Source organism: Centrocercus urophasianus, unplaced genomic scaffold (genome assembly GCF_019232065.1).
Source record: "Centrocercus urophasianus isolate 14NV4802_14NV808 unplaced genomic scaffold, USGS_Curo_1.0 seq_17, whole genome shotgun sequence".
Taxonomy (NCBI): domain Eukaryota; kingdom Metazoa; phylum Chordata; class Aves; order Galliformes; family Phasianidae; genus Centrocercus; species Centrocercus urophasianus.
The window spans coordinates 33,646,625-33,671,362 of NW_024884722.1; the positions used below are offsets into that span (position 1 = coordinate 33,646,625).

The window sequence follows — 24,738 nt, forward strand, 5'->3', positions numbered from 1 at the left end:
TCACAATACTGGAACTCATTCCTTTATTCATTTTCTTACTCATCTAAATATTTGTAGAACTCCTGCAGGCATCTGTGGCTTAACACTTCACCAAATCCACACAGTGTTTTGTTCTGTAAAGGGGCTTTACCCCTTCACCAAATCCACACACTGTGTTTTGGTCTGTAAAGCTCTCAGTTTCAGTATCAGTAAGTTTTATTGAGGGCTGTTTGGCCTCTTCTGCCATCTTGCCTGGTTTAATGCATTTAAATCACTTTAATAAAATACTTTTCCAAGACTTTTCACAAACAGCTTAATGACGAAATAGGAAAATATTATTTCAGTAATGTTGTCTTCCTCATCCTGATATCCCAGTGACTGTGTCCTTGTTTCAAGATCATTTCAAATCCACCTTTCACCCAACATCTCAAAACACAATTAGTCTACCAAAATGGTACATTTTTTTGCAGTACCCAGAAAAAAAATTAGCTCAGCTACAGCCCTGGCCCAAAAAAGGGTATAAACAAGCTATGAATAAATTTAGGACACAAACTAGGAGACAATAACAAATCCCTTTGGAGCTGCAAGCAATGGGGAAAAGGAGAGTTTGATAAATCAGTGAAGATTTTCTAGTTTCCAGCCTATGCAGTAAGTTGGGCTTTATGGCTTAAGTCCCATGCCAGTGCAGGATTTCCAAGGGGTATTAAAAGCATCTAGAAGAGGCTTGTTACTATAAAGAACAGGAATTAGTGCACGATATGGAAAGAAAAGAGTAGACTGAGTTTGGGGACACTGCCTTCATCTGAATCGCCTGCTTTGTGAGTGGTGTTTCACAGTCATTTTACGTCTGTGCAAGTAAAATTATATAAAGTATACCATATCAATATATATATAGTGATGTTATAGGTTCAGACTGGCACAAGAGACACATATGAATGAATGACTGGACACAGCAGCAGCAGTTAACTGAAGTTGGAGGAATGTTGGGAAGGCTGCATAATGCTAAAAGCTGGGTTTTGATTTGATTGAAACTGCGAGGCCATGAAACAGAGGAAAAGGTTGTTCTTTCACCCTGCCTTCTTGTAACCTTTTCCCTTTTTGGGCTTAGTTTGGAACAGGAAAAAATTTGGTATCATTCATTGCATCACTGTTTCTCAGCACTCTGCCCTAGACCTGTGGCTACTGCATCCTTTTTTTCCACTTGCCTATTGAGTAAAATAAGAGTAAAAAAAAAGTGAGAATGAAGAAACTCTGGTGTATTTATCTTATTAGCCATGAACATAGTGGCTCTATCAGCAAATGTCTGTAGGCTCAGCCTTTTATTTAGGAACGGGTATTTTGGAAATGGTGTCAAGATATCCCTCCAGTCTGCTGCCTGTGTGTTTCACCTCCCTTTACATCGACATACTAAGCCAGCTCAGCTTCAGAAAACAGATCTATTTGCTGAAATAGCCTGCAAGGTATATTTGGCTCTAGCCTAGGTAACGGGAACGTGTTTGTGAATCGAATGTTACAGTGTGAAGGAAACTGCAGCTGGGTACGATGTCAGCGTGCAGTTGTCACCAATGAATCACACATAGGTGAAGCCTGGGCTTCTGGGGAATCCCAGGGATCAGGCAGGCTTTTAGCCAATGCTTGCAGCAGTTCTGCATGTGTAGGAAATACCCCCTTAGCAGCTGATGGGTGGCCGGCTCTGCCACACACTTGCCCTTGCAGTCTGTCACAGGGTCTGGTTTCCATCCTGAGTTAGTATGCCTCTCTGGACCTCTTTTTGGGAGAGGGATCTATCTCCTCCAGCAAAAGTCAAAGGCTTCAGGCATCCTGAAGCATCCTTGGATTAAACAAGATGTCTTCCTGTTAGATAGCACCAGTTTAGGGAGATGCGTTACTTCGTAAGAGATTCTGACCACCCAGGGTTCTGATCCTGACCTAAAACATAAGAAACTGTCTCTGCTTCCTGATTACAGATAGTCATAATCTTAAAGCATCAGAATACTCAGCTGCTAGGGTAAAAACAAATAAAAATGACTGGCACCTGTTTTTATTCACTGAAGAATTGCATTTGTTTAAGTTTTCAGGAGGCATATGATTTTAGCACATTTACTCATGATGAGTCAATGGATCCTGAATTGAAGCTAATGAGCTAGTATGCCCTAAAGAGAAGTACAGCTATTTATTCACATGACAGCGCAGGATCTCCAAACATTAAACCCTGCTTTCCAGCTTCCTTTTTGTGCCATGAAAATTGAGAATGAAGAGGAAAATGCTTATTGAGCAGGGCAAACCCTGAGTTGCGGTGTTTATGCCTACACAGAGCATCACACACCGCCAGCAGCAAACTCTGCCCATGCTCTGTGCTGCTGGTGGGTTTGCTCCAGAAGCCACACAGCCATATCAGCAAGAGCCCAAGCAAACCAGTTAAGGCACAGGTTTAGTTTAGGTTTGGGAAGAAGTTCCCCATTCCCTATGAGCCTGGACCTTATTCTATGAACTGCATTTGCAGTCACTAGCAGGAAGCTAGGGCTGAAGTGTCCTTTTAATGGTGCATAGGTTACTCCTATGGGATTTGATCAGCTTCTGTGGCTGTGCTCCAGCATGGATAGATGGACAGTACCTCACAATGAAGTCTGAGTGCGCACTCTGCATGATCTGCTTCTCCGAGCGGATGTGCTCCTGCTGCCTCGTGTCCACTATGTGACGTTTCTTCAGGATTTTCATCGCAAACGTCTTCGTCTCTTCACTTTTCAACTGGACCTTGGGTAAAGAAGGCAAATACGCTGGTTAGAAGCAGGGTCCTAAGCTAGCAGCATGGGCCCACCACCCTACCTTCAGAAAAGTTTAAAACCAAATTTCCTCCTTGGAAAGCACCATGTAGTTGAACAAGAGCTTGGCTGTAAAGCCAGATTTCTCAAACCACTGCTACTCAACCCAGGTAATGCTGATTGCTATGAGGGTATGCTGTTAAGTTGAAAGGCCATTTCCAAAACTCATTGTTGAAGGGAAAACACTACTATCAGCATTACTCTCCAGTCAAAAGATGTTTCTAGCTAATGTACAGCTTTCATGAAGTCTCCTATAAGTAGTAACACATGCACTGCCTCTGATTGGGAAAGGCAGTCCTTGGATGTTTTTAAAAGATGAGTAGAGCTGGCTTTATAACTGCACTGCTTTGTCACATCTTTACTTTTAACCTTAAGCCTCAGCCACTTATTTTTAGCCCAAATTCCAGAGATGAGGCTGAAGGGAAGCTGTTTGCTTGTTCACCAGTGTTACCCTGGTAACTTCTGAGTCTCAAGACATTCCCAGCTCTGAGCAACAGGTAGGAATCCCCGAAAGAATGACAACTGAGTCATCCTTTCCATTCTGGACATCTCCTCTTGTCGCTGAATCATAGAATATCTCAAGTTGGCAGAAACCTCCAAGGACTATCAAGTTCAGTTCTGGGCTCCACACAGCACCACCCTAACCCTACGTCTGAGAGCAGCACTCCTGCACTCCCTGAGCTCCGGCACTCAGGGCTGCGCCCACTACCCTGCACAGCCCATTCCATGCCCACCGCCCTCTGCTGCAGACCCTTTCTGTAACCCCCAGCTGCCCCTGCCTCTCCACACTAGCAAACAAGAGAGAATCTCATTACTGGCCTATGAAGCCTCTTAGTTAGCTCACATCACCACCACAGACCTTGTTACTGCTCGCTAGAAACGAAGCTGCACAACTTCACGACATGTAGTTTGCATGACACAGTTTAGGACTGTAGAATTGAATCGAGTCAGGAAAGAAGACGGAATGAACTTCCTGACGTCTCACAGCTTTCCCAGAACACCTGTGGACATCTCAATTTTTGCAGCTTTGCTACTGCACTCGGAAAAGCACCCTGCTCTTGCAGGATCTGACTGGCAGGTCTGTATTCGCTGCTCTAGGCACAATACTGGTGTGCTCAAGTATGCATGTTAATAAGTATGTATGTACATACATATGCACGTATTTATCCATTTCAAAACCACTCGGGGTTTCTGTCCTCAGATTTGTGAAGATTCATTTTCCCTGCAGCCACAAGTATTTTCAGTCCCATTTAAAACTTGTTTTTCCAAAGGCATAATTCTGCATTTCACACAGAGACTCAGACTCATTATCTTTGCATGAAGTCTGTGATCACCATTTAATCGTCATGGAGACAGGGTACCAAGGCCTAAACAATCCACATAAAATAAAGAAAAACATTTTCCTTCATCTCTGAGGTTATTTACTGAGTTCTCTGGTTATTCATTGAACTGATGCTGTACAACGATGCTCTGCTGTACAACGATGCATTTTGACCAGAGGTCAAAGCAGAATGAAATTCTGCATTTACTGCAGACGGAAGATGACAAAAATGGTTTTGGTTTGGGGTGGAGGCTTTTTCTTAGTTTCTTTCATTTTGAATAAATGCCATATGAACTTCAGTACAACTGTTTGAATAAAGTTATTTGACATAGATCTAAATCAAAGCAGGATGTTTGATGGAAGTAGGAAGATTAGTGAGGTGACACAGAAAGAAATGATAATGAAGTAAGGAACAACTTATGCTGACTGCAATTTATCAAATCTTGCAAAAAAAAAAAAATTTTTATTATGATCAAAAATGTATTTCTGGAAAAACCCTTCTTGCTTTTGATGGCAGTTTTGATTGCTGGACTTCCCTTCAGATTCACCCACCCAAAGAAGTGAATCAAATGCCAACAAAATTATTTCAAGCAAGAGACCATGCAAATTCATATCATGTGTTACAGATCAGATCTGTTTTCTTTTAGCACCTATTTTTCACAGTTAGGTTGTCCAGGGACAAGCAATAAGTGAACACGAGAGCCAAGAAAGTAGCTCTGCTAGCAGATTTGAACACTTCTCAGGCAATCTGAACAGGAAGCACTGTTAATAAAATTATATTTAGCACTTCTAAACTTACTCAGAACACAAATCCCTAGTTCTCTAATGTTAATCTTTATTAGACGTCAGTGTTAAAAATAAATGTGACAACCGAGTGGAGTCTCAGATCGCTGCATTCCAAAATTATAGAACAAAGGGTAGGATGAACCAATCTCAATTTGTCCATTTCTGCTGTATCATTTCAATACCATAGGTTTTGACTGCTATTTCTTCCTTAAAAAAAAAAAAAAAGAAATAATTAAAAAAAAAATCCTGTTTTTTCAGGATGCTTGTGTATGTCCAAAAGAAGTACAGGGAAAGAAATTACTATAGGGAAGCAAAAGGCAGCATTTGTATTCAGTATTTACAATGTCATCATTGCCATAAATGTTTAAATATAGAACAAACGTGCAACCACAATTAGCTAATACAAGACTCTGACCTTTTGCCACAGGAGAATTGGATAAATTTTCCATTGCTACTCATGATGTGCTTGATAATGCAGAGGATTTACAAGAATTTGAGAGCATGGGGGGATTAATTTGCATTAAATGTGCTGATGCACTGAAACATTCCACTGAGGTACTCAATCTAAGGCTTAAATTTTGGATCATCTTTTTCCTATGTATTTCTCTGAGCTCATTGTCCACATGGACAACGAATCCTGCAGACTTCTCCTTCTTCAACACGTCTTATTCTCCCCCTTGGTTTGGGGTTTCTGCTGCTACTGCTGAATGTGAAAACTGTGATGATGTCTTTGCAGTGTAAAGCTGGTGATCTCCACGTCATTTTTATTATTCCAATAAACAGTAACATTTAATATTAAGCTCCTGATAGTTTATAGAAAAAAAAACAAAAAACAAAAAACAAAAAACAACACGTGTCTAACCTTAATCTCATTTCAAAAGTAGAAAAAAAATCCAGAAGCTACCTGGATTTTTTACTTCAAAAGAGAAGATTCATGTTGAGATGCTGAGAACGGGCTAAGAACACCCTGTCCTTCAAATGTAATAAAGAATGATTGCATATGAAGCCACAAAACCACAAAGATTTTGTCTCCCATCTCAGAAGGAGCTGGATATGCCAGGCAGGAAGCTCAGCCTTCCAAACAAACCCACCACAAGAATCTCCTAAATGCTTAAGAGAAGAGGAAAAGCATGCAGTTTTCCAAGGCCGGCAGCTTGCAGAGGAGCCATTTTTGCTACACACCAGGGAGATCAGCGCTGACACAACTTAAGAAACATCTTAAATATCAAAGGCCCCAGGACTATTGATTTGGTGGAGACCTGCTGGAGCCTTCAGTTTCAATCATTCTTTGTTGAAATGGTTGACACAGAGTAATCATCAGCCTCTATCTTTATCTGCTTTTTTTGCAAGCAGAAAGAATTTCTGCCCCCTTCTCTCAGGTTTTCACTCCACTTCTCACTCTGTCTTTGAATACTCATTGCCTTTTCACCAGTGCAAAATTCTCCAGAATGATCTCTCTGGGAGATGCAATGCAGTAAATGGTTAGGGCACTGTTTGCCAGTGTAAAGGTCCACATTCACTGATAAAATTGAAGTTGTCTGTTTTACTGAAACGGTGGGGGAAAAAAAAAAAAAAAAAGAAGCAGGCTGAACAGCAAACCTCTATCCTATTTGGTGCAAAAATCCCCAGAATACTGAATGCTTGTAAACCTATAGGTGCTACTGAGGTCCCAGTGGGACTCCTGTATGGTGAATCTGTGTGACATCTTGCCCTGTGTTAGAAATGAATCTCTGGAGGGAGACATAAACCTTTTCATTTGTTGAATGGGAATATATTACCTCTTCAAAAGACAAGAAAATTCAATAAAGAGCATGGTTAAATAAAGCCAAACGCCACGATGAAGAAGTGATGTACAAATCTAGAGACAGGAGAGGAAAATTGATTGGAACAGGTCATTTTGTAGGATTCTTATGCAGGAAATGATCTGCATCTCAGTGACAAAAATAACAGCAGAAATCTTGTCTATAACTAAATGAGTCCAGTTTTGAAGCAAAATATAATAAAAAAGACATAGTTGTTTTTATTTTGCATACATAGATATTTTGCCTATATGTATAAGATAAATACATGCATACATATTTTGCAATATATTTGGCCCAAGTGTTGCAGCGATGGGATAGATGGGATATCACAGTCAGATTTGGAGCCACAGAATGGCTGCACTATTCTGTAGGTACTAACTGGGAAAGCTACATGGGAACAATCAGACTCCTGCCTTTTATCATATAATCATAGAAAGGCTCGAGTTGGAAGGGACGTAGACTGAGGATGTACTATTTTGACTACCCTGTCTTCTATTCCTGTATGATCTCCTTGGAGGAGTAGACCATAAAGAATCTCTCGAATTCCCCTTTATTGCAGATGTTGTGCCTCTGGGTTGCAGTTCTTACTTGGCTGTGGGTTTTCCACGACGCCCTACGACTGTGCATTTTCCCTACAGAGCTGCTACAGATGTCGTCCTCTGTAATACTCTTGTCCAGACACTTAAAGCCATGAAAGACATGAAAGAACAACAGACTCATGTACATGAAAGCGGGCCTGAACACACTTAATCCTTCCTTCATTTTTGCAGCTAAAATTAAAGTCACACTGAAAAATCCCCAGATTCTAACAGACAGAATGGGTGTATTTGAACATGGACTTTTTCAGTTTCTGGACACTAGGATCACAAAAACTTTGCTCATAAGCTTCAGAGTGTTCTGCTAATCCTCAGGGCAGCTGGCCTGGCTCCTAGCTAAATGAGAACATACAGTGAGCAGAGTTTTTCTGAGTAAAAATATTTATTTTACTCTGGAGATGTGGCTTTTCCTGAATGCTCAGCAACAGTGATTCTTCAGGAGCTGGCCACAGCCTTTTCTTGAAATCTTCTACACACCACTCACAGGCAAGTTCTTGTTGCTGCCGTCTGCTGCTCAACACCCCCTGTGGGCACAGTGATACCTTGATACCAACAAAGATGGTACTTAGGAACTTTCCCATAGGACTTTTGATAGTTGCAGCGTGTGAGCAATATTTGGGAGGAATGTAGAAATCAGTGCTACCATGAAATGTGAGTATCTTTGTGTCACAGCTTGGGAGTTGAAGTGCAAATGCTTTTGCTTGCTAGGCATGTACATGGTCCTTTATTTTCCAGATAGATGCATCTGAACCAACAAAAATAGCAGCAGCTGTTGCTGAGTGCAGCACTTGGGCTGCACATAGGCTAAGGAGAAGGCAAACTGAGATCCCCTAATCCCAACAGCTGAGCTGCTGCACCAACCAAGTGGACGCTCTTCCCCTTAGCAGAAGAGTACAGCCTGTTATAAGTATTAAATATGTTTATGTTCTCTCCGGATGAAACAGACTTCCTCATAATAATACTCGTTGCTTTACAACTTGCTTTTATTTTTTATTTCTTGTTGATAGGGAACTGGGGAAATATCTTGTGCATATTTATGCTTCAAAGTATTTCAGATGTCTCCATTAAGAAGACACTTTGCGCATCTCCTTTAGGCAGGATTTAGCTGCTCTCCTGACCTAAGGCCTAGAGAGAAACCGTAGCATGCATCACCAAATCATAACAAGCATGCTACCCTGTGCTTCTTCTTATATCCTTCCCATCTCGTGCATCATGTCACACGACAAATTTTTGGTTAGCTCCATGCTCACAGCTGTTGGAAGAAGAGGTGGGATAAGTTCACCTGCTCTAAAAACAGCAATGTGTTTTTTGGGGTCCATGTGTGAACAGCCACAGTGGTTGCACTGGATAAGACCAGAGACTTAAACAAATGATCTCAAGATAAACAAAAAATCAAAAAATGTGAAAAATAAGTTTTAGGGATACACCAAATTTTGAAGGCTGAATCAAGAATGAATTATAAACAGGCAGCAGAGTGGAAACTGTCCATGCTGGTGTCCTCATTTGCTTTGAAAACATCTCGATCCAACCGCTTGGTAAATCACTACCACATCCCACCACACAGCACAGTCTGAGTGCTATGGGACTCCTTGGGAAAACAAATTGCAGAATTATACTCTATGAGTACACATAAGTAAACACAAAATCTGTAACTCTAAGTTTTGATCCCTGTATGGAAAATTGCTATTCAGTGCTTGACAACATGTACAATTAAATTTTTTATAAGCAAGGACATTGGGAAACAGATTAAAATCGGTGCCTTTCTCTAAACCCCAGAGGTAAATATTATTTTTCAAAAATGTCTAGAAGGAAAAGGCTGAAAACCTGTGAGGAATGTAAACTGTTTCATGCATAAAATCATTTCAATAAAAAGTAAATATCAGAAGGAGGGTTGTATAGCTAAAATGTGTTAAATCTAATGGAAGCATTCACTACTGTAGTTTCTGGAAAAGACCTAAAGCCTCCAACGCCGTGCATGATTTTGGCCACACTCCTGAGTTTGGCTTTGTCTGCAAAATGGCACCTATTTCTGTGTCTTACTCCTATCTTCAGCCTGAGCCCAAGCCTTCAACTTAACAGCTTGAAACCTCATGAGGACCCTGATGCTGTTTGATGGGCAAAAATAGCACCTTATTTTTCCTGCCCTTGTCAGCATCCATTCTATTTAACAGACAAGCTCCGAGAATACAAAATCATAGAATGGCTTGGGTTGGAAGGGACCTCAAAGATCATCTGGTTCCAACCTCCCTGCTGCGGGCACTGAAACATATTTCAATCTACAAAGCAACACTTGCTCAGCTTTATTTGAATCCATAAAGAATTAAAAATTAAGGTAAAAATAAAGAAAAACAGAATCTTTGCTGTCTTCTATTCCCATCTGCGAGTATCATGTAAAGGTTTCAAATTAACGCTTTGCACATAGTCAAGAAGAATTGGCCAAATATTCAAAGGCAGCATTTTTCTCAGCTCCACAATTTCATTGTCATCTGAATGTGGGATTTGCTCAGATGCATGATCTTCAAATCCTTCACTAAAACATCAATTTTCTCACCTTGACTGCACTCAAAATATCCAATCTTTCAAAAGGAAGGAGGCCAAAGGATTTTTAACAATTAAAAAATTAATATTTCAAGGATCTCAAAGAGAAGACTGATCTCCATAATGAGAAGCTTCATAATAAGCTAGAATGAAACGACAACTACAGAATTGGAAATTTCCACTAATAAATGTCTGAATTATGCATCTGTCAAACTATTGGAAGACAATTATAGGGTATTTTTCCTTGCCATCCAATTAATTCACTAAAGCTTTTGTTTACAAAAAAAGCTAGAGGCTATAATAAATTTGATTGCACTGCATCATCTGTGGCTAGCTTTTTCTTAAAACATAAATAAAAATGAAAAATGCCATGCTATCCATTTAAGAAAGGTCTCACATGCTACTAGTGAAATTTGGCAGAAATCAAAGCTTGTTTGTGCTGCATATGTCTTTATCAATTTCTACTATAAAGGAATTTAGTTTTTAGTGTCCATCATTAAGATGATATGATGTTCTGAGGAGGACTTCAAAGGCATCTGTCTAGTATACAGCACCATTAACTGCTTTCATTAATGTCCTGGATAATAAAATAAGGAGAATATTATTAGCTTTGCACATACTAAAGCCAAACCAGAGAGGACGGTAAGTGCTTTAGTGAAGAGCAAGGGAATTCAATTTAAATTTTACAAATCGCAGTGATGGCTTGAAATAAAAGGGACACAATTCAGTCACAGCACAGGCATTTTGTTGCAGCTGTCTTGCTTTCCCTGACCATGGGAAGGCCCATGTTAGATAAAAGCACTTAATTTGGGGTACTTCTAAAAGAGAGGAAAACATCTGGGGAGTGAGTAAACATGATGACTGCTCCCCCAGAAAGCATGAATTACTGGTAAAACTCAAAAGAAGAACTTATTTTTCCTGAAGAAGAATATTTCAGTGATAACAGTCTTATGTGACAGTATTCATGTGATAGATCATCAAATGTATACAACCATACGGTAAGGAAAGAGAAGAAACTGCCTCCGAGTCTGCTTGAGATAAAAACAACTTAGGCTGGCTACAGCTGGGAGGTGTTAAATGGCAGGGAGGCTTTTCTTGCAGCAAGGAATGGGTAGGCACTGGGATAACTTGCTTTGGGAACCTAATTTCCTACAGACTTTCAATGTCATATTATTGGAGACTGGTTGGATGTGTTTGATTCTGCCACCGGGTTAGAGGTAATCTCTTTAGGTCCCTTCCAGCCTGAAATATGGGCTGGAAACGTCACTGACTTCTGCAACACCGCTCAACATTTGAATGTCTGTCAAGTCAGAGCTAACTGTTGGGCTCATCCTCAATCTGCCAGTTTCCACCACTGCTTCCAGAATGCCCTGACCCATGTGATTGGGTGTGGAAGGACCATACGATTTGTACAATTTTGTAATAACAGGAGCAATTTAAAATCTCCTTCCTCCATCTGAGCGATTGCTCAAAGCAATAACTGAGCACATCAATAGAAGCAAGACATGGCTGCAGGCCTGGGCTGATTCCTAGGCTACCTGTGCTCAAGCATCACCTACATGAACTGATTTCCGAGCAATAATTACTCTGACCCCGTACATTCAGACACCCTCATACATTTATTTCACAGCTGTCTAATATAATCTTGATTTAAATCCAAAACTCCTGATGTGGAACAGATGATTAGAAATATAAGGCTTACATTAAAAGGAAATTAAAGAACAAAGACAAGAGCAATAAAGTCCAGGAGAGATGATTTATGAAGGCTGAGCACACCTGACCTACATCTCCATGCTCTGCAACATGGTGCTTTCCAGGACACAAACCTGAGACAATAAATTCATTCGTTACTATTGTGTGTTATTGAGGTGTCCAGATGTCAACATAGAAGATATTCAGCTGATACAGTGCTCGGAAGACAAGTAGCAAAAAATAGTGGATGCCCTCAGTTAATCCGTGCTATGAAAACCAAGGATCCCAGTCCTATTATTTCCCTTCTGTTGTGCTATGGATGGAAATGCAGGAGGGCTGCCCCAGGAATGTGGCACCAGGCAGCCCAGGCAAGGCTGTAGGCTCTCAAAGCTGCCTGAAGCTGTGGCAAAGTCCAGCTGCAGAGGAAGGTGCAGAACAAAATCTGTAAGGACAAGGCATGTTGTAGAGGCATCAGATAGCCATTAAAAATCCTAGCCAGCCACATACAGCAGCAATGCAAAGCTACACACAGCAGCAGTGCAAATGCAGAAAGTAAAATGACCTAGAAAAGGTTCCAGGAGATATGTGCTTACTAGGACTGGCCACCACAAGAGACCATAGGGATAAGCTTTCTATTAGAGGAATAAAATCAAGATGAAAAGATATTTCTGAGTGTCATCTCCACATAATTGAAAATTGCTTAAATAACACGCTGTCTGGCCTAAAAGACACGTACCAGCATATAAATTCATTGATGGGATGAACTCTAAAGACAGACAGCATACACAGTGGTGCCCAGAATACCAAAGCTTATTTACACAAACCACGCCTGAGCACTAAAACGCAGGCAAATGGGTGCACTGTTTGGCCCTGGCCAGCAAAGCAAAGCCCAGACATTCCAGCTTGCAGCCAGACACCACCAGCTTCAAGGCTATGCAGATACCCAGGGGTTTGCCTACAGCAGCCAAGGTGGAACTACAAAAATCCTCTTCCCTAAAATGCACTTGGTTAATTCGATCAATTTTACTCTTGAAAAGTGCAAGAAATGGGAATGTTTCTCAGGAACAAATTCCAGCAGTGCTGTGCACTAGTACACTTAGGGAATAAAAGAGTCAGGTCCTGCACTACATTTAGCATGAGTTCATTTATAGTCTTGAGCCATAAAGAATATTTTCTGTACACAAAGTGTACAAAATTGTACAAAGATGTACACTGTGAGAGGTGGCAATCCTAGGCTCAGTTTTGATGAAAATAATAGTTTCTTGCTTTGATAACATGATGACCTCACTTTCCAGTAGTCAGCACTGAAACAGTAATTTGGAAAGGCAATTAGTTTTTTAAAACCAAGAGAGTATTAAAATAGCTTTTCTTGGTAATGAAGAAAAATAATGAAATCCAGAGCATTAAGTTAAGCTTTTCAGTATTTTCATCCTTCTGTGTGTAATTCACTATTAATTAGGAACAGCTACAGTCTCTTTAGCAGAAGGATAGGACTGCTTAGTGATGTAATCCATCTTTTTTCCCGAGTAACCGAAATCTCACTAACTGTAATCTAAGGTTCTCTCTCCATGCTGTCACTCCTAGTGACTAAGTGTATGTTTTTATCACATCACTACAGGAGCAGTACGCACAGAAGCCCTTCGATTCTTTCACATCTCCCTCTTCCCCATCTCCTTTCTCTTGAATACTAAAACACCTTTCCCAAAGGAAAACTCTTCTATTTCTGTCCTCTCCTCCTGCAAGTGGTAGGATCACAATGCAGGGAACAACTGTCACCACTCCGTGTGAGCAACTTCAGTGCTACCAACAAAGTGACAACAGGAGACCAATAAGGGAAGTGCTTTAAGCTGATGAGAAGGCTGGAGGCTCTGTCTGATTCACTGGTGTACTTGTAATTTGCCCAGAAAATGACCTAATAGCATTCCCCTGCTTCTAAGAGCAAGGCCAAGGGATGGTTAACTCAACCTTAAAAACTCCTACAAAGGTGATGGGAATTTTTCTCCCATTTTCCCATCTTGTAGGTGGTGTTAGGGCTTCTTGGGGGCTTCTGATATTTGGAAATATCTGAAAATGTAAGTATTTCCACCAGATTCTGATTTGATAAGTTGAATTGACAACATGTTCATTATTACATTCATCTTATTTACTTTTTGTCAGCATCTTAGAGCTTACAAATTAATTCTGACTGTAGCCCAAGGTAGAGGACTCATGACCACCAATAACACAGTCCAGTTTTCACATCTATGTGGCTTTAGGGTTCCTGGAGCAACCCCTCGTGATAACAACCTCACGCATCCTCCTCTGACGTACTCAAAGCTTGACAATACACCTCCAAAATAAAAGTTAGAAATGAAAATAAACCTAGCAAGCTCCTTCCCAAGCTGCAGAACAAGCCCCACAGCATCGGGTCCCTTGCTACAGGTTAAGTGGGGTTGAGAAGCTGATGGTATTGCTAACTTAGGAAACAAATCTCCTGAGCTTTATGATGTGGAAGGGCCTTCAGGAGGAAGGTTCAGAGCAACCTGAATTAAACTCCTGTTCTGAAGTGGCCTCGGCAGCAGATGACTACAGAAGGAGCAGGGAAAGGGCATGAGCTCTGGTCACTGCCTTCCAAAAAACAGTTGTTAATGTTAAATCAATAAACACAGAATAAAGGAAAAAGGGAGAAATCAAAGCTCTCACTGATGTCCTCTCTTCTGCATTGTTTTACATAAAATCAAATAGGAAAAGTTAGAAATTAATCACACAGAAGACTGAGTTGGACTTTTAACATAGAATTTACCCATCACATCAGGAGTAATTACCAAAACACTTATTTTGCAGGTTTTCCAGATTTCAGCATTAAGGGCATAACATTGAAAAGTGCTTCAGGCTCCCATACAATTGCAGAGCAAGGATTTCCAGTGAATTTTGTGATGGTAGCAATAACTGCTCACTTTTCTGCCTCTAACTTACAGGAGATCCTAACACACGGTACTGGCATTCAGTATCAGAAACTCCTCCTTGGTTAGCACGCTGACGTAAACTAAGCTCCTTCTTTCTATAATAAATTTTTGTTTTTATGTTAGATTACAAGTGGGCACATAGCGGCTGCCTTTCTGGTCTCCTCTTGCTCAGACTTTGCTTTAATGAACTGGATAGATCTAAATCCAAGCAGAGCAAAAAAGCAAGCTCAGTTTTTTGCCTTTCCACTAAAAGTCAGCAGAGAACATTTTTCTATGAGTTGTTATTACAGTTCAGATATTGAAGCTACAGCTTTTGTAGATCTACATCTAGACCTCAATTAGAAACTGCTCAGAGGAACATCAAACAATTATTTCAGTTTCGGCTACGTAAGATTTTAGGTTTCTCTTTCAATTTTAACATTGTATGACTTGTTAAATGTATGACCAGGTTCTTGTTAAATGGCAGTCAATGTCATAAACAGTTCTGCTTCAATGTATGATCACTTGGAGAGAAAAGTATCCCTCTCTCCTAAAATGAGCATATAGATTTTTCACAATTACTGCAGACTGTTTGTTCATTCAATTGTATCTACCCAGAAATATGATGCAGCATTCTTCAACCATTAGAAAACACAGAATCCTGTCACATACTTCTCTTCCAGGAATTCTGGTGTAATAATGAAGAGCAAAAAAAGCACTCATAACACAATACAGGTTCCAGACACACACAGTTCAGAGAAGAAAAGGTTACCTACCAGTTCAACTCGTCCGAAACCTCCGACTCCAAGGGTGTCAATGATGTTGAAATCAGACAGTTTCAGGTTGGCGAAGAAGGCAGCTTCGGCTTCATATCTGGATTTTTTTATGCGAAAAAATGGAAATTTCTTAGAGGTGCAAACATGAGTACTGCGCAATACTGTACCCGCATGGCAAGAGTGGGGAACAGTCTTTACCTGCTTTATTTCCATCTTATCTCTTAGAGTTTGATTCACGCTCATCATTTCACTGGTCCCAATTAGAGCATAACTCCAATTTGCACAGTTTGCAAAGTGCGAGAAGCAAACGTACCTACTGCATGCCTACAATGCACATATCTGGTATTGTAATTCAGCTCCAGCTACCCAAGAAACACTACATTTTGACATTTTCTATTGATCTTCTGGCAAAAAGAAGGTTGGCTTTTTTTTTTTTGAGTATTTTTGGAAGAAAAGTCTCTTGTACGAGTTTCTCTTATCCACAGGCTGGCAGTACTTTCTATAAATGTTTATTGAAAGTGGCAAGATCATTAAGGTCCCTGGAGAGAAATCACAGCCAGGTTTTATGAAATCAGATCCGATAAGCTGAGGGCTGGTGTGCAAATGCCTGAAATGAATGACTTCAGTCACATATTAACATTCCTACAAGGATATCTTCACTTCTTTTCCTCCTATAAGCTCAACTTGGAGTAGAAATTCCAGCCCAGAGGTCCCAAAATCCAGATGCTCTCTCTTTAGCTCATGTGCAACTGGCTCGTAACTGAAGTTCACGAAGTTCTTAACTAGGGAAGCATGCAAATGCAACACATGCAAGCCTGCCAAAATAAGCTTCCCATGACTATCCTCATGAATATGATTCCTCAAAAATAGCCCCTTGTCAAGGTTTGTGGTATTTTTAGAAAAGCTCGGAAGGGAAATGGATGATCCACCCACTCCATGAAGTTTGACATTCAGCTGCCGGAGGAGTCCCCGGGCATGTACAACCTTTGGCTTATCAGTGACACAGACTTGTATGGGAAAAGAGCACTGATGATATCATGAAGAGAGGCATGGAAGGTGGAAAGGGGCTTACAAATTCAGCTTTCGGTGTTTGTCTTTAGCGTATTATCTTGCAATTAACAAACAGGTCGTAATCCACTGTTTCAGCCAAACGCTTCATTTGAGCATGATAAACGCCAGAGCAAAGATAAAATATCATAGGGTTAGCCATGAGCTACCTGTCTTTTTAATGTATTTGATCCATCATGCCTGCCTCTGATCTAATTCAGTAATGGGATGGCATTGATTTGCTGACTTAACTCCCTTCTAAACAACTTCTTTATTCTATTTACATCTGAAATGGCACTGGGGGAGAAAGTGGTAAACACATTTGTGGTAAAAGAGAAAAATGAAGAGAGGTGTCACAGAAGGTGAGAGATCACACAGAAAAGCCTGAAAAACAATGCAATAAAGCACAGTTTTATCCTGGGGGGTGGGGTACTGTCAGCAAACTAGATAAGCTCTGCTTTATTATTTATACTGTCACCAGATCCCCTCAGTGACCTTGCTCCTGTGACCACAGCAGCCTGACCGCATCCGATTTTGGAAAGTAATCAGCTCCCAGCCCGCTATGAACTTGGGATAACCTTGAGTGCCACGGCTGCTTATTGATCACTTCACTCTGATCATCAGGTGCGTGCGTGCTAAACCCAGAGCTGAATGAAGCACTGCTGAGTGAAAGACACATTGGTACGTTCCCTTTTAAATCACAAAAGACATCATTTTAGGGGTGGCAGTGCAATGAGATCGGATCTAATTTTCATGATGAATGTACAGATAGTGTATGAGTATCTTTTGCTTTCCTGACCAGTTAAATACTTCTAATGATTTATAATTGCTAGAAAGATGAAATCTCAGCTTGGAAAATTTCCATTCAACAGCAGAACAACTGAGGCAAAACTACTTGTCCAAAAAGCAGTGTTAAATTTGCTCAAGGCTTGGAATGCTAGAGGAAAGCATCCTTCGTGCTCAGGGAGGCAGGGAACCAGCGATCCCCTCTTCTCTGCTGGACAAGCCGTGAGGATTGCTCAATGCTGAGCAAGGAGAAGACGGCACATGCAAAACAGCAGCATATCAGAAGGGCTAGGGTCTCCAAATACAGGAAGGAAGGAGGAAAATTATCCTGAGTAATGGCTATATGAAGATGATGCACAACACACATCATGTGACATTATAGGACAAAAGTAGGTGAAATGTGCCCCTGTACTGGCAGGGCAAGCAGGATGCTAGCTCCAGTCCCTGCAAGTTTCACCAGTTCCTCTGGAAATGCCAAGGCAATGAAGCCTACAAAACAAATTGGACGCAGTTTTCTAGGCGTCTTGGAAACAAAAGAAATTCAAAAAATACACCGTGAAAAAAAAAGTGTGAAATCAAGCATGCAAGCCCTTCACACGCTTACTAATGGCAGTCACAGCTGAATTCTGTTTTATCCCCAGCAACAAAGGTCAAAGTCCCCTTTCAAATCAAACTCCTAGAGACTAATAAACTGGACTGACATACTTCAGTCATGGAAAGCTTAGGAGTAAATCTCTTCAGTCCCTTAAATAATTAGTTTCCAAGTTTGAATATCCTCAAGTCATTAAGTAAGTGACACAGCAGAGCATAATCCACATCCTAAAACTTAGAATATGTGTTCAACTGTCATATTTCAACTTTGTTCATTTGAACACATCACTCTCTAAACAAAAACTACCAGGGCTTTGAGGCATGCCCTTTATAAAAATCTAGGAAAACATATAAGGGATATTTTAATTTTAACCTACACTGGGAGAGCAGTGCAAAGAAATACAGAAATTCCCCCAAAACATTGGTGTGTCTATAGGAATATGCTCAGATCTGCTACATTCAGAGGATGTTTGGCATATTCCCTGGGAACATAATAGAGATAGGATGAATGGCAGAGAAGGTCTGACCACACCTGCAAGCCAATAGGGAAATAACACAGCATTTTGTGGGAAAAATATCTGTGTGTCAGGTCAGGGCATATTCACTCTGGGCACTGCTTTGCAGATGCCATGTCTCTTCCCATCTGGTACTCAGAAGTCTAATGAGCAAGGCTCATTCTAAATATTCTAAATAATCAGCCACATAAAGGTAATTCGAAATTTGCCAGAGAGAAAAAAAAAATGTTTTTTTGATCTCTGGATGAGTTGGTGATGGAAAACATTCCTAATTTAAATTCCTACATTAATTGCACACATACACACAAAAACACACAAAAAAAACCAGATATGGAGAACTTGCCAAAACAGAACATGATCCAAATAGCGAGGAATAACAAAAAATCTGTGTTTCACAGTATCTTTGCCAAGTGCCTGCTCTCCTTTAGTAAAGAGCATTTAAAATTAAGGCTGTGATTTTCGGAAGAGCAAGGTATCAGCTCCCACTCTTAATGGGGCTCTTCTGTGTAACATAACAGTGTTTTGTAACCTACTCTATGAACTAGTCTGACCAAGGCTCACAGTTTGCTCCTGCAGTTAACAGGAGAAGTATCTTTCCCACTGGGAATTGAGAACAGCTGAGAGGAGGAAGTGATCACAGTGAGGTCACATGTGAGCATCATGCTAAGTCCACCAAGCTCTTCTGCAAGGTTTCCTGCAAATCTGAATGACAGTGATAACTACTGAAATCTCAATCAAACAATAGTCTGCAATGAGAACTGACAATCTCCTATGGAAGAGCTGGGGTGTGGGACCACTATTTCTCTCCCAATAATACAAATACCCTTACACTGATTAAAAGGACTTGATGTTGGCTCATCTCCAGTGTGGTCAGGCATGTGAGAAAGCAGAGTTCACAGGCAGATCATGAGTAAATACCGTTGCCCACATGTCCTTTACTTTGAAAAAGCAGCACTGATTCCACAGCTGAAGCTTTCAGGCAGTGCCTGTTATGCAGAGCAGGAGAGGAAAACGCGGCTTTCTGCACTGCTGGAAATTTCCAACCATTTAAATAAGCAATTGCTTCACAGGACAATGATTACTTTAAAATACATTTTAAGCTCTCTTTCCCAAAAGTATAAATAAACAAAACAAAACAAAACAGAAGCATCATAACTAGGCAGCTAAAAAGAATAGAGGAGAAAATGATGAGTGCAAAGGTTTGTAATCACCCAACTGCTCAGCTTTACTAAACCAGCTCATGATTCCTATCACATGAACTAAATGTGTTGGGAAACATTAGACATCTGTTACCAAACAGTCATCTTGATATAAAAGTTGGCTTCTCTCCACCTGCGTGCTGCCAGCTAGATGTAAATTGTAACCAAATGGGAACCAACCACCAGCTTCTCCATAAGCAAACATAGTAATTTTGGTTGGATAAAAATCAGGATTTTGGAGCCTTCCTCACTGAGACACTTGTTCATTTAACAGCTATTTTGTTGGCCTTATACTCAGTTCTGTTGGTCCAGTTTCTGTAGCACCCATCATAGAGGCAATGCTCTTTTGCAAACAGAAATACAGAATCTCTGCAAAGACCTGAATAACCTGAGTTGCAAAGGTTGTATAGCAATGATCAGCTCCATCCTGCTAGAAAGCACATGTCCAGTGAGCCTGAGAGCCACAAGTGGGGTGGGGGAAAAAGTCTCACAAAAGCAAGCTGTACTTTGGTGTCTGCTAAATTAGAGTTCTATCTCAGCGCATCTCCACATCATTCTTGCAATATGGCTACTTTCTTTCTAGCATTCTGCTTCAACTGATGCTACACTTGTGATTCTATGATTCTATGAAAGACAAAAACTCAAAAAGCCTCAAATTGTCACTGCTGTCACTATTTCTTTCTGTACTCCTGAACATACACGTTTTAGCACTGGCAAAATAACCAACCTGGGACTACTTGTGGCATCCAGCTGCTGTTTGGCTGACCACTATCCTGAAGTCACGGAAAAAATTCTGGAGAGATTAATCCTATTAAGAGGGATGCAATTCCAAACATGAATGAAGAGTGGCAGAAGATATGGATCAGATTCATGTAACAAGGAGGCTTCGTGTCTGAAAGCCATGCGAGGGAGAGTAGATGTGGCAAATGGTCCTACACCTCCCAAGCCCTCCCTGGCCAGACCTTTGTCTGCCTGCTATGATTGTTTCAAAAAGCAGGCATTCTGGAGTGATTTGGTAGAACAGGAGGTCTATGAATGGTCATATGGGTGAAAGAGCAATAAGAAGCATCTCATGCGTTTCCATGTGATCCTTACCTTCAGTTACGCCCTGTTTGTGTGGGGCTCAGAGGATTAACCACAGACAGAAGCATGGCACAGCGACACTGTATTTTACACAATCAGCAAGATCCAGAGCCTGGAAATGCCTGAAAGCAAATTCTGGAGAGGCATTGAGAGCAAATCTCTATCCCTTTATGGTGCTGCCACTCCTCATCTCAGAGTCCCACCCCTCTGCAAAACACTTCTGTTCCAGAGTCTGATCAAGATGCAGCTCCATTGGAGTCAGCACATGCTTGGGTGGGGAGATGCCCTTGGACAAACCCCAAAACCAAGGGTATGAACTTAGAACCCTGGTGGGCAAACTGCAGTCTGGCTGATCCCACAAGCTGCAGAGCAGGCTTACAGTGGGCAAAAGGGAGATGCTCATCTCAAAACTACAAGGCAACACCAGCAGAGAATAAGTATTTCCTGAATCCCCTCCTTCCCTCTGTGCGGGGAACATCTATGTTTGGTGTTTCTTCCTCTTGCATCAGTTGTCTGTCCCTCTCATGACATGCAAAGCACCTCTTTGCTTTCAAATGTCCCTTTCAGACACGTCTTGTGATCAGTAAGAACAAAAATAGCAAGAACAAGACTGGCTTCTTACCTACTTTACCGTTGGTCACGTAACATTACAGAAAAGCTGAATTCATTTCAAACTCCAACTCATTATTGCAATTTATTAGCTCATTCACAAATACATAATCACAAAATTGTACCAGGACATCTCTATGAAGAGTGAAAGCAGGAAGACACTGATCAGAGACACCAAGCTGTTGGATAAAAGTACCAGCACCAAATGATTGTAGCTTGTTCCATCAGCAGCAACATTAGCCAGGGGCACTGACGTGCCATCATCCTAACCCCAAAAGGGACTTTCTGCTCTTTCACAGAGACACAGGGCTGAGGCAGGTTAGTATGTCCATAATTACTTTCTGCACAGTATTTGCTAACCTAATGTTAACCCATTCCTGGGAGGGATGGGTGTTATCCACAGATTTTGACCTGTTAGGATGAGGATTTTCTTGCAGCTGAGGATTTACTGCCCTCCATCAGGTGAGAGCATGGAATAAAAACACTGATCTTCCACTCTTCTTTTTTTTTTTTTTCTCCTAATTGCAAACAACTCTGAAAAAGTAAAAGGTATCTGAAAAAGTAAAAGACATCTACCTACAGATACATGAAGTTGTATAACTATCTGCCTAAGGATACTTGGAGATGTAGATCTATCTACATATATCTATAGATACATGTAGGTAGAAATAAAACTTTTACTTTTTCGATGTTGTTTGCAATTAGAAAAAAATTGAAGACTGAAGATCAATACAATATTTTCCTCCTTGCTCTTCCTTGGTGGAGGGCAGCAAATCGTCAGAGGCAAGTCACCTGTAGAAAGGCAGATATAAGGAAAAAGTATGATAATGGTAATATATCTTCTCCTTAGTTCAGGTCTCCTTCTTCCAGACCACCTGTCTGTGGTCAGCAGTGCAGTGGCTTTAATTCCTGATTTAGCTGCTACCACTTCTTTCTGTCTTATACCTTTGAGTGAAAATCCAAATCAGAGAGATTTCATTTGGATTTTTAAAAGCAACGTGCTAGGGACGACCATGCAATTGGAAGCTGCAGCTGCATGGACAATTGCATTGAAAAGAAAGGTGGTCTTTCTTTTCAAGTTCATGATGTCCGGGCTGTGAGTTTCTCTTTGACCTACCAGCACTTGAACTTGCAGTGTACTTGCCTTTAATGACTTTCAAATCAGGAGAAATAGCATACCTCCTGGTTTAGATTTTCTTACAGAAAGTGAGCGTTTGAGTTGCAGCTAAAACAGACATTAAAGCTATGGCATCTCTAACTTCCTCTGGAAGGGGAAGGAGATCTGAAATTAAAAACATAAAGTTAATAAACTACCAGAGAAATGATCTTCCCCCTGTTTAAAAGTGCGTTACTTTTCAATTAGAACTCTGCAAGGTGAACACAGTGTTTATTAAGCTATGCTCATTGTGAGTTGTTTCAACAGTTAAGCAAATAAGAGATTTGAATTATGGGGTTTTAAAGACTTTCTGTCACGCAGAGGCCAATTTCCCTGAGAAATGTAATTGAATGTACTCAAATACAGTCAGTTACAACAGTTGATAAAGACTTTCTCATCACCCCAGCTCTTTACAAAATCTTAACTTTGAAGCTAATATTGTTGAATTCCTAAATGTGACAAAAGCTTGGTAATATCTTCTTAAACAAATTATGCCCATTAGTTTCTGTGCCTTCTGCCTAGCACAAGCATGAGCACTGCAGTGGGACCTTATCTGAACACAGGACATGCACAGAAGAACTTCATTAGAAAAAAAACCCTGCAGACCAAATTTTACAGTTTTCCATACATCTGTTGAAGGAACCCATCCTCTTGTAATATGGGGCAATGCATCACTTCTTTTAAGTGCATCTACACATGCATATGTGTCTACGCTCACAATTAACTTGATGAGAAAACCCCCCACTTCTCTTCTCTAGCAGATGCAACTATCTCTTATGAACGTGGGTGTATTTTGATTGCCTGCCTCCTGTTATTACTACACAGTATTATTCACTCGTATGCCGGAAAGAAGCAAAAATTTCCTGGATGAACCAAACACGATTTCTTCTCTTGCTGTTCTGATGAAACAGTTTGCATAAGCAGAGTTTCTGTATCAATAAGTAACAGGATTTATTTTTTCTCTGTTAAACAGAAAAAAAAAAGAAATACCTGCTAATAAAAACTCATGGCAAATGTCTGATTGCAGTATAAAAGCCTGAACTAAGCAGTTGCATACAGCTAGCAGTCCTCAAAACATCTCCTTTTCTTGGTGCCTGCATCACAGGCACGAGAAATCTGACAGCTCTTGGCATTGGTCTGGGTCTGCAAACAGGTGAGAAAACTCACAGGTCTGTTTCCAAAAGAATAAATGCATCACTTTCTACTGGCACATAAACCATCAGCTGAGTGGGGGTTGATAACGCTGCATGTGAAGGAGAATTCTTTCAACAGAGCACAAGATTATCGGGGTGCTTTTTAGGGAACCGAGTCCTTGGTTTTCAGTGGAATTCAAAGGAAGGTGAAGGTAAAAACCCAAAGAAGTATCTGAGTTTTGCTTGAAAATTCACCAACAAGCTCAGATCACTGCCAGCCCATCTGCTTGCTGTGCTGAGCTCTGAACTCCCACCACATGTGCAGGCAGTGGGAAGCAAAGCAGCAACATAGAGCACTGCTGTGCCCATAGTGTGCCCACCCAAATTACCTGCACTGCTTTGCAAATGCCCTGCTGAACCCAGGTGGGTATTACATCAGCCTGGGCTCCATTTCCCAACTGTATCAGTGCTACCTACACATCACCAAAATGTGCATTTTATCTTCTGGATCCACGTGGTTCTCTTTTTCTTCTCTAAAGAAACAGTCCGATGCTTCCAACAAGACTCATTCAGTGTCCTGTTTTGGAAAGTATACCATTTCCACTTTTGTAATATTCCTAATATCAAGAACATCCTGAAATAGTTCAAACAACAGTATAGACTTACAAAACCAGAACTTTGCTTGATTTTAGTTAAAAGGGGTTGAGGGAGGAAATGGAGTATTCCTTCCTTTGGTGGTGTTTCCTGCTCTGTACAGTATTAAAAGACATTGTGCAAGGGGACTGGTTTCTTTTTTCTTTTTCTTCTTAAAAACAAGCAAACAATCAAACAAAAAAACCCCAAATTCTGGGTGTTGCTAGCTAGAGAGCAAAGAAACAGTTCTATGATGTGCTCTATGCCATTGTATCTGTAACTGGGCTCAGCACTGACAGCGCTACTGTGTATGGCAGGCTGGATTAAGCTGGGGGTTAGCAGTAGAAAAAGAAAACACGGACAACCTTCTCCAATTCCGAGACAGGCAGCAACAGCACCACCTGAAATGCCACAGGAAACAAAACTCTAAGGAAAACCAACATTTTCTTTGTGCTTCAAACATTGAATTGTACCTCCAACACTCCAACTGGACAAAGGTAGATATTATATGTCTTAGCTCATGGCATTGCACTGAGTTTCATGTCGTGGCCATCCCATCCCCTCCTAAGACTCCTAAGAAAGCTTAGCTAACTCCTAAGAAAGCTGTTGGCGTTTTACACAGCTGTGCTCATTACAAGTGTGGTGGAGTTAAGAACAAATTGCAAAGAAATGTTTATTATGCTCCATGATACATACACTGCAAAAAGAAAACCCTTCTATCTGGCTGATGAGAATAAACTGAAAGCCCAA

The 24,738-nt window shown here is 40.8% G+C and overlaps 1 protein-coding gene across 3 annotated transcripts in view; it reads right to left on the bottom strand.

Moving 5' to 3' along the window:
• Positions 1 to 24,738, bottom strand: part of PRKG1 (protein kinase cGMP-dependent 1) — a 393,753-nt gene that overhangs the window by 14,751 nt on the left and 354,264 nt on the right. For all 3 annotated transcript variants that reach the window (XM_042818630.1, XM_042818631.1, XM_042818632.1), the window contains exons 10-11: positions 15,237 to 15,333; positions 2,594 to 2,733 (exon numbers count right to left, since the gene is read on the bottom strand). In XM_042818630.1, the coding sequence (XP_042674564.1) occupies positions 2,594 to 2,733; positions 15,237 to 15,333 (237 nt within the window). The remainder of the gene's footprint in view (positions 1 to 2,593; positions 2,734 to 15,236; positions 15,334 to 24,738) is intronic.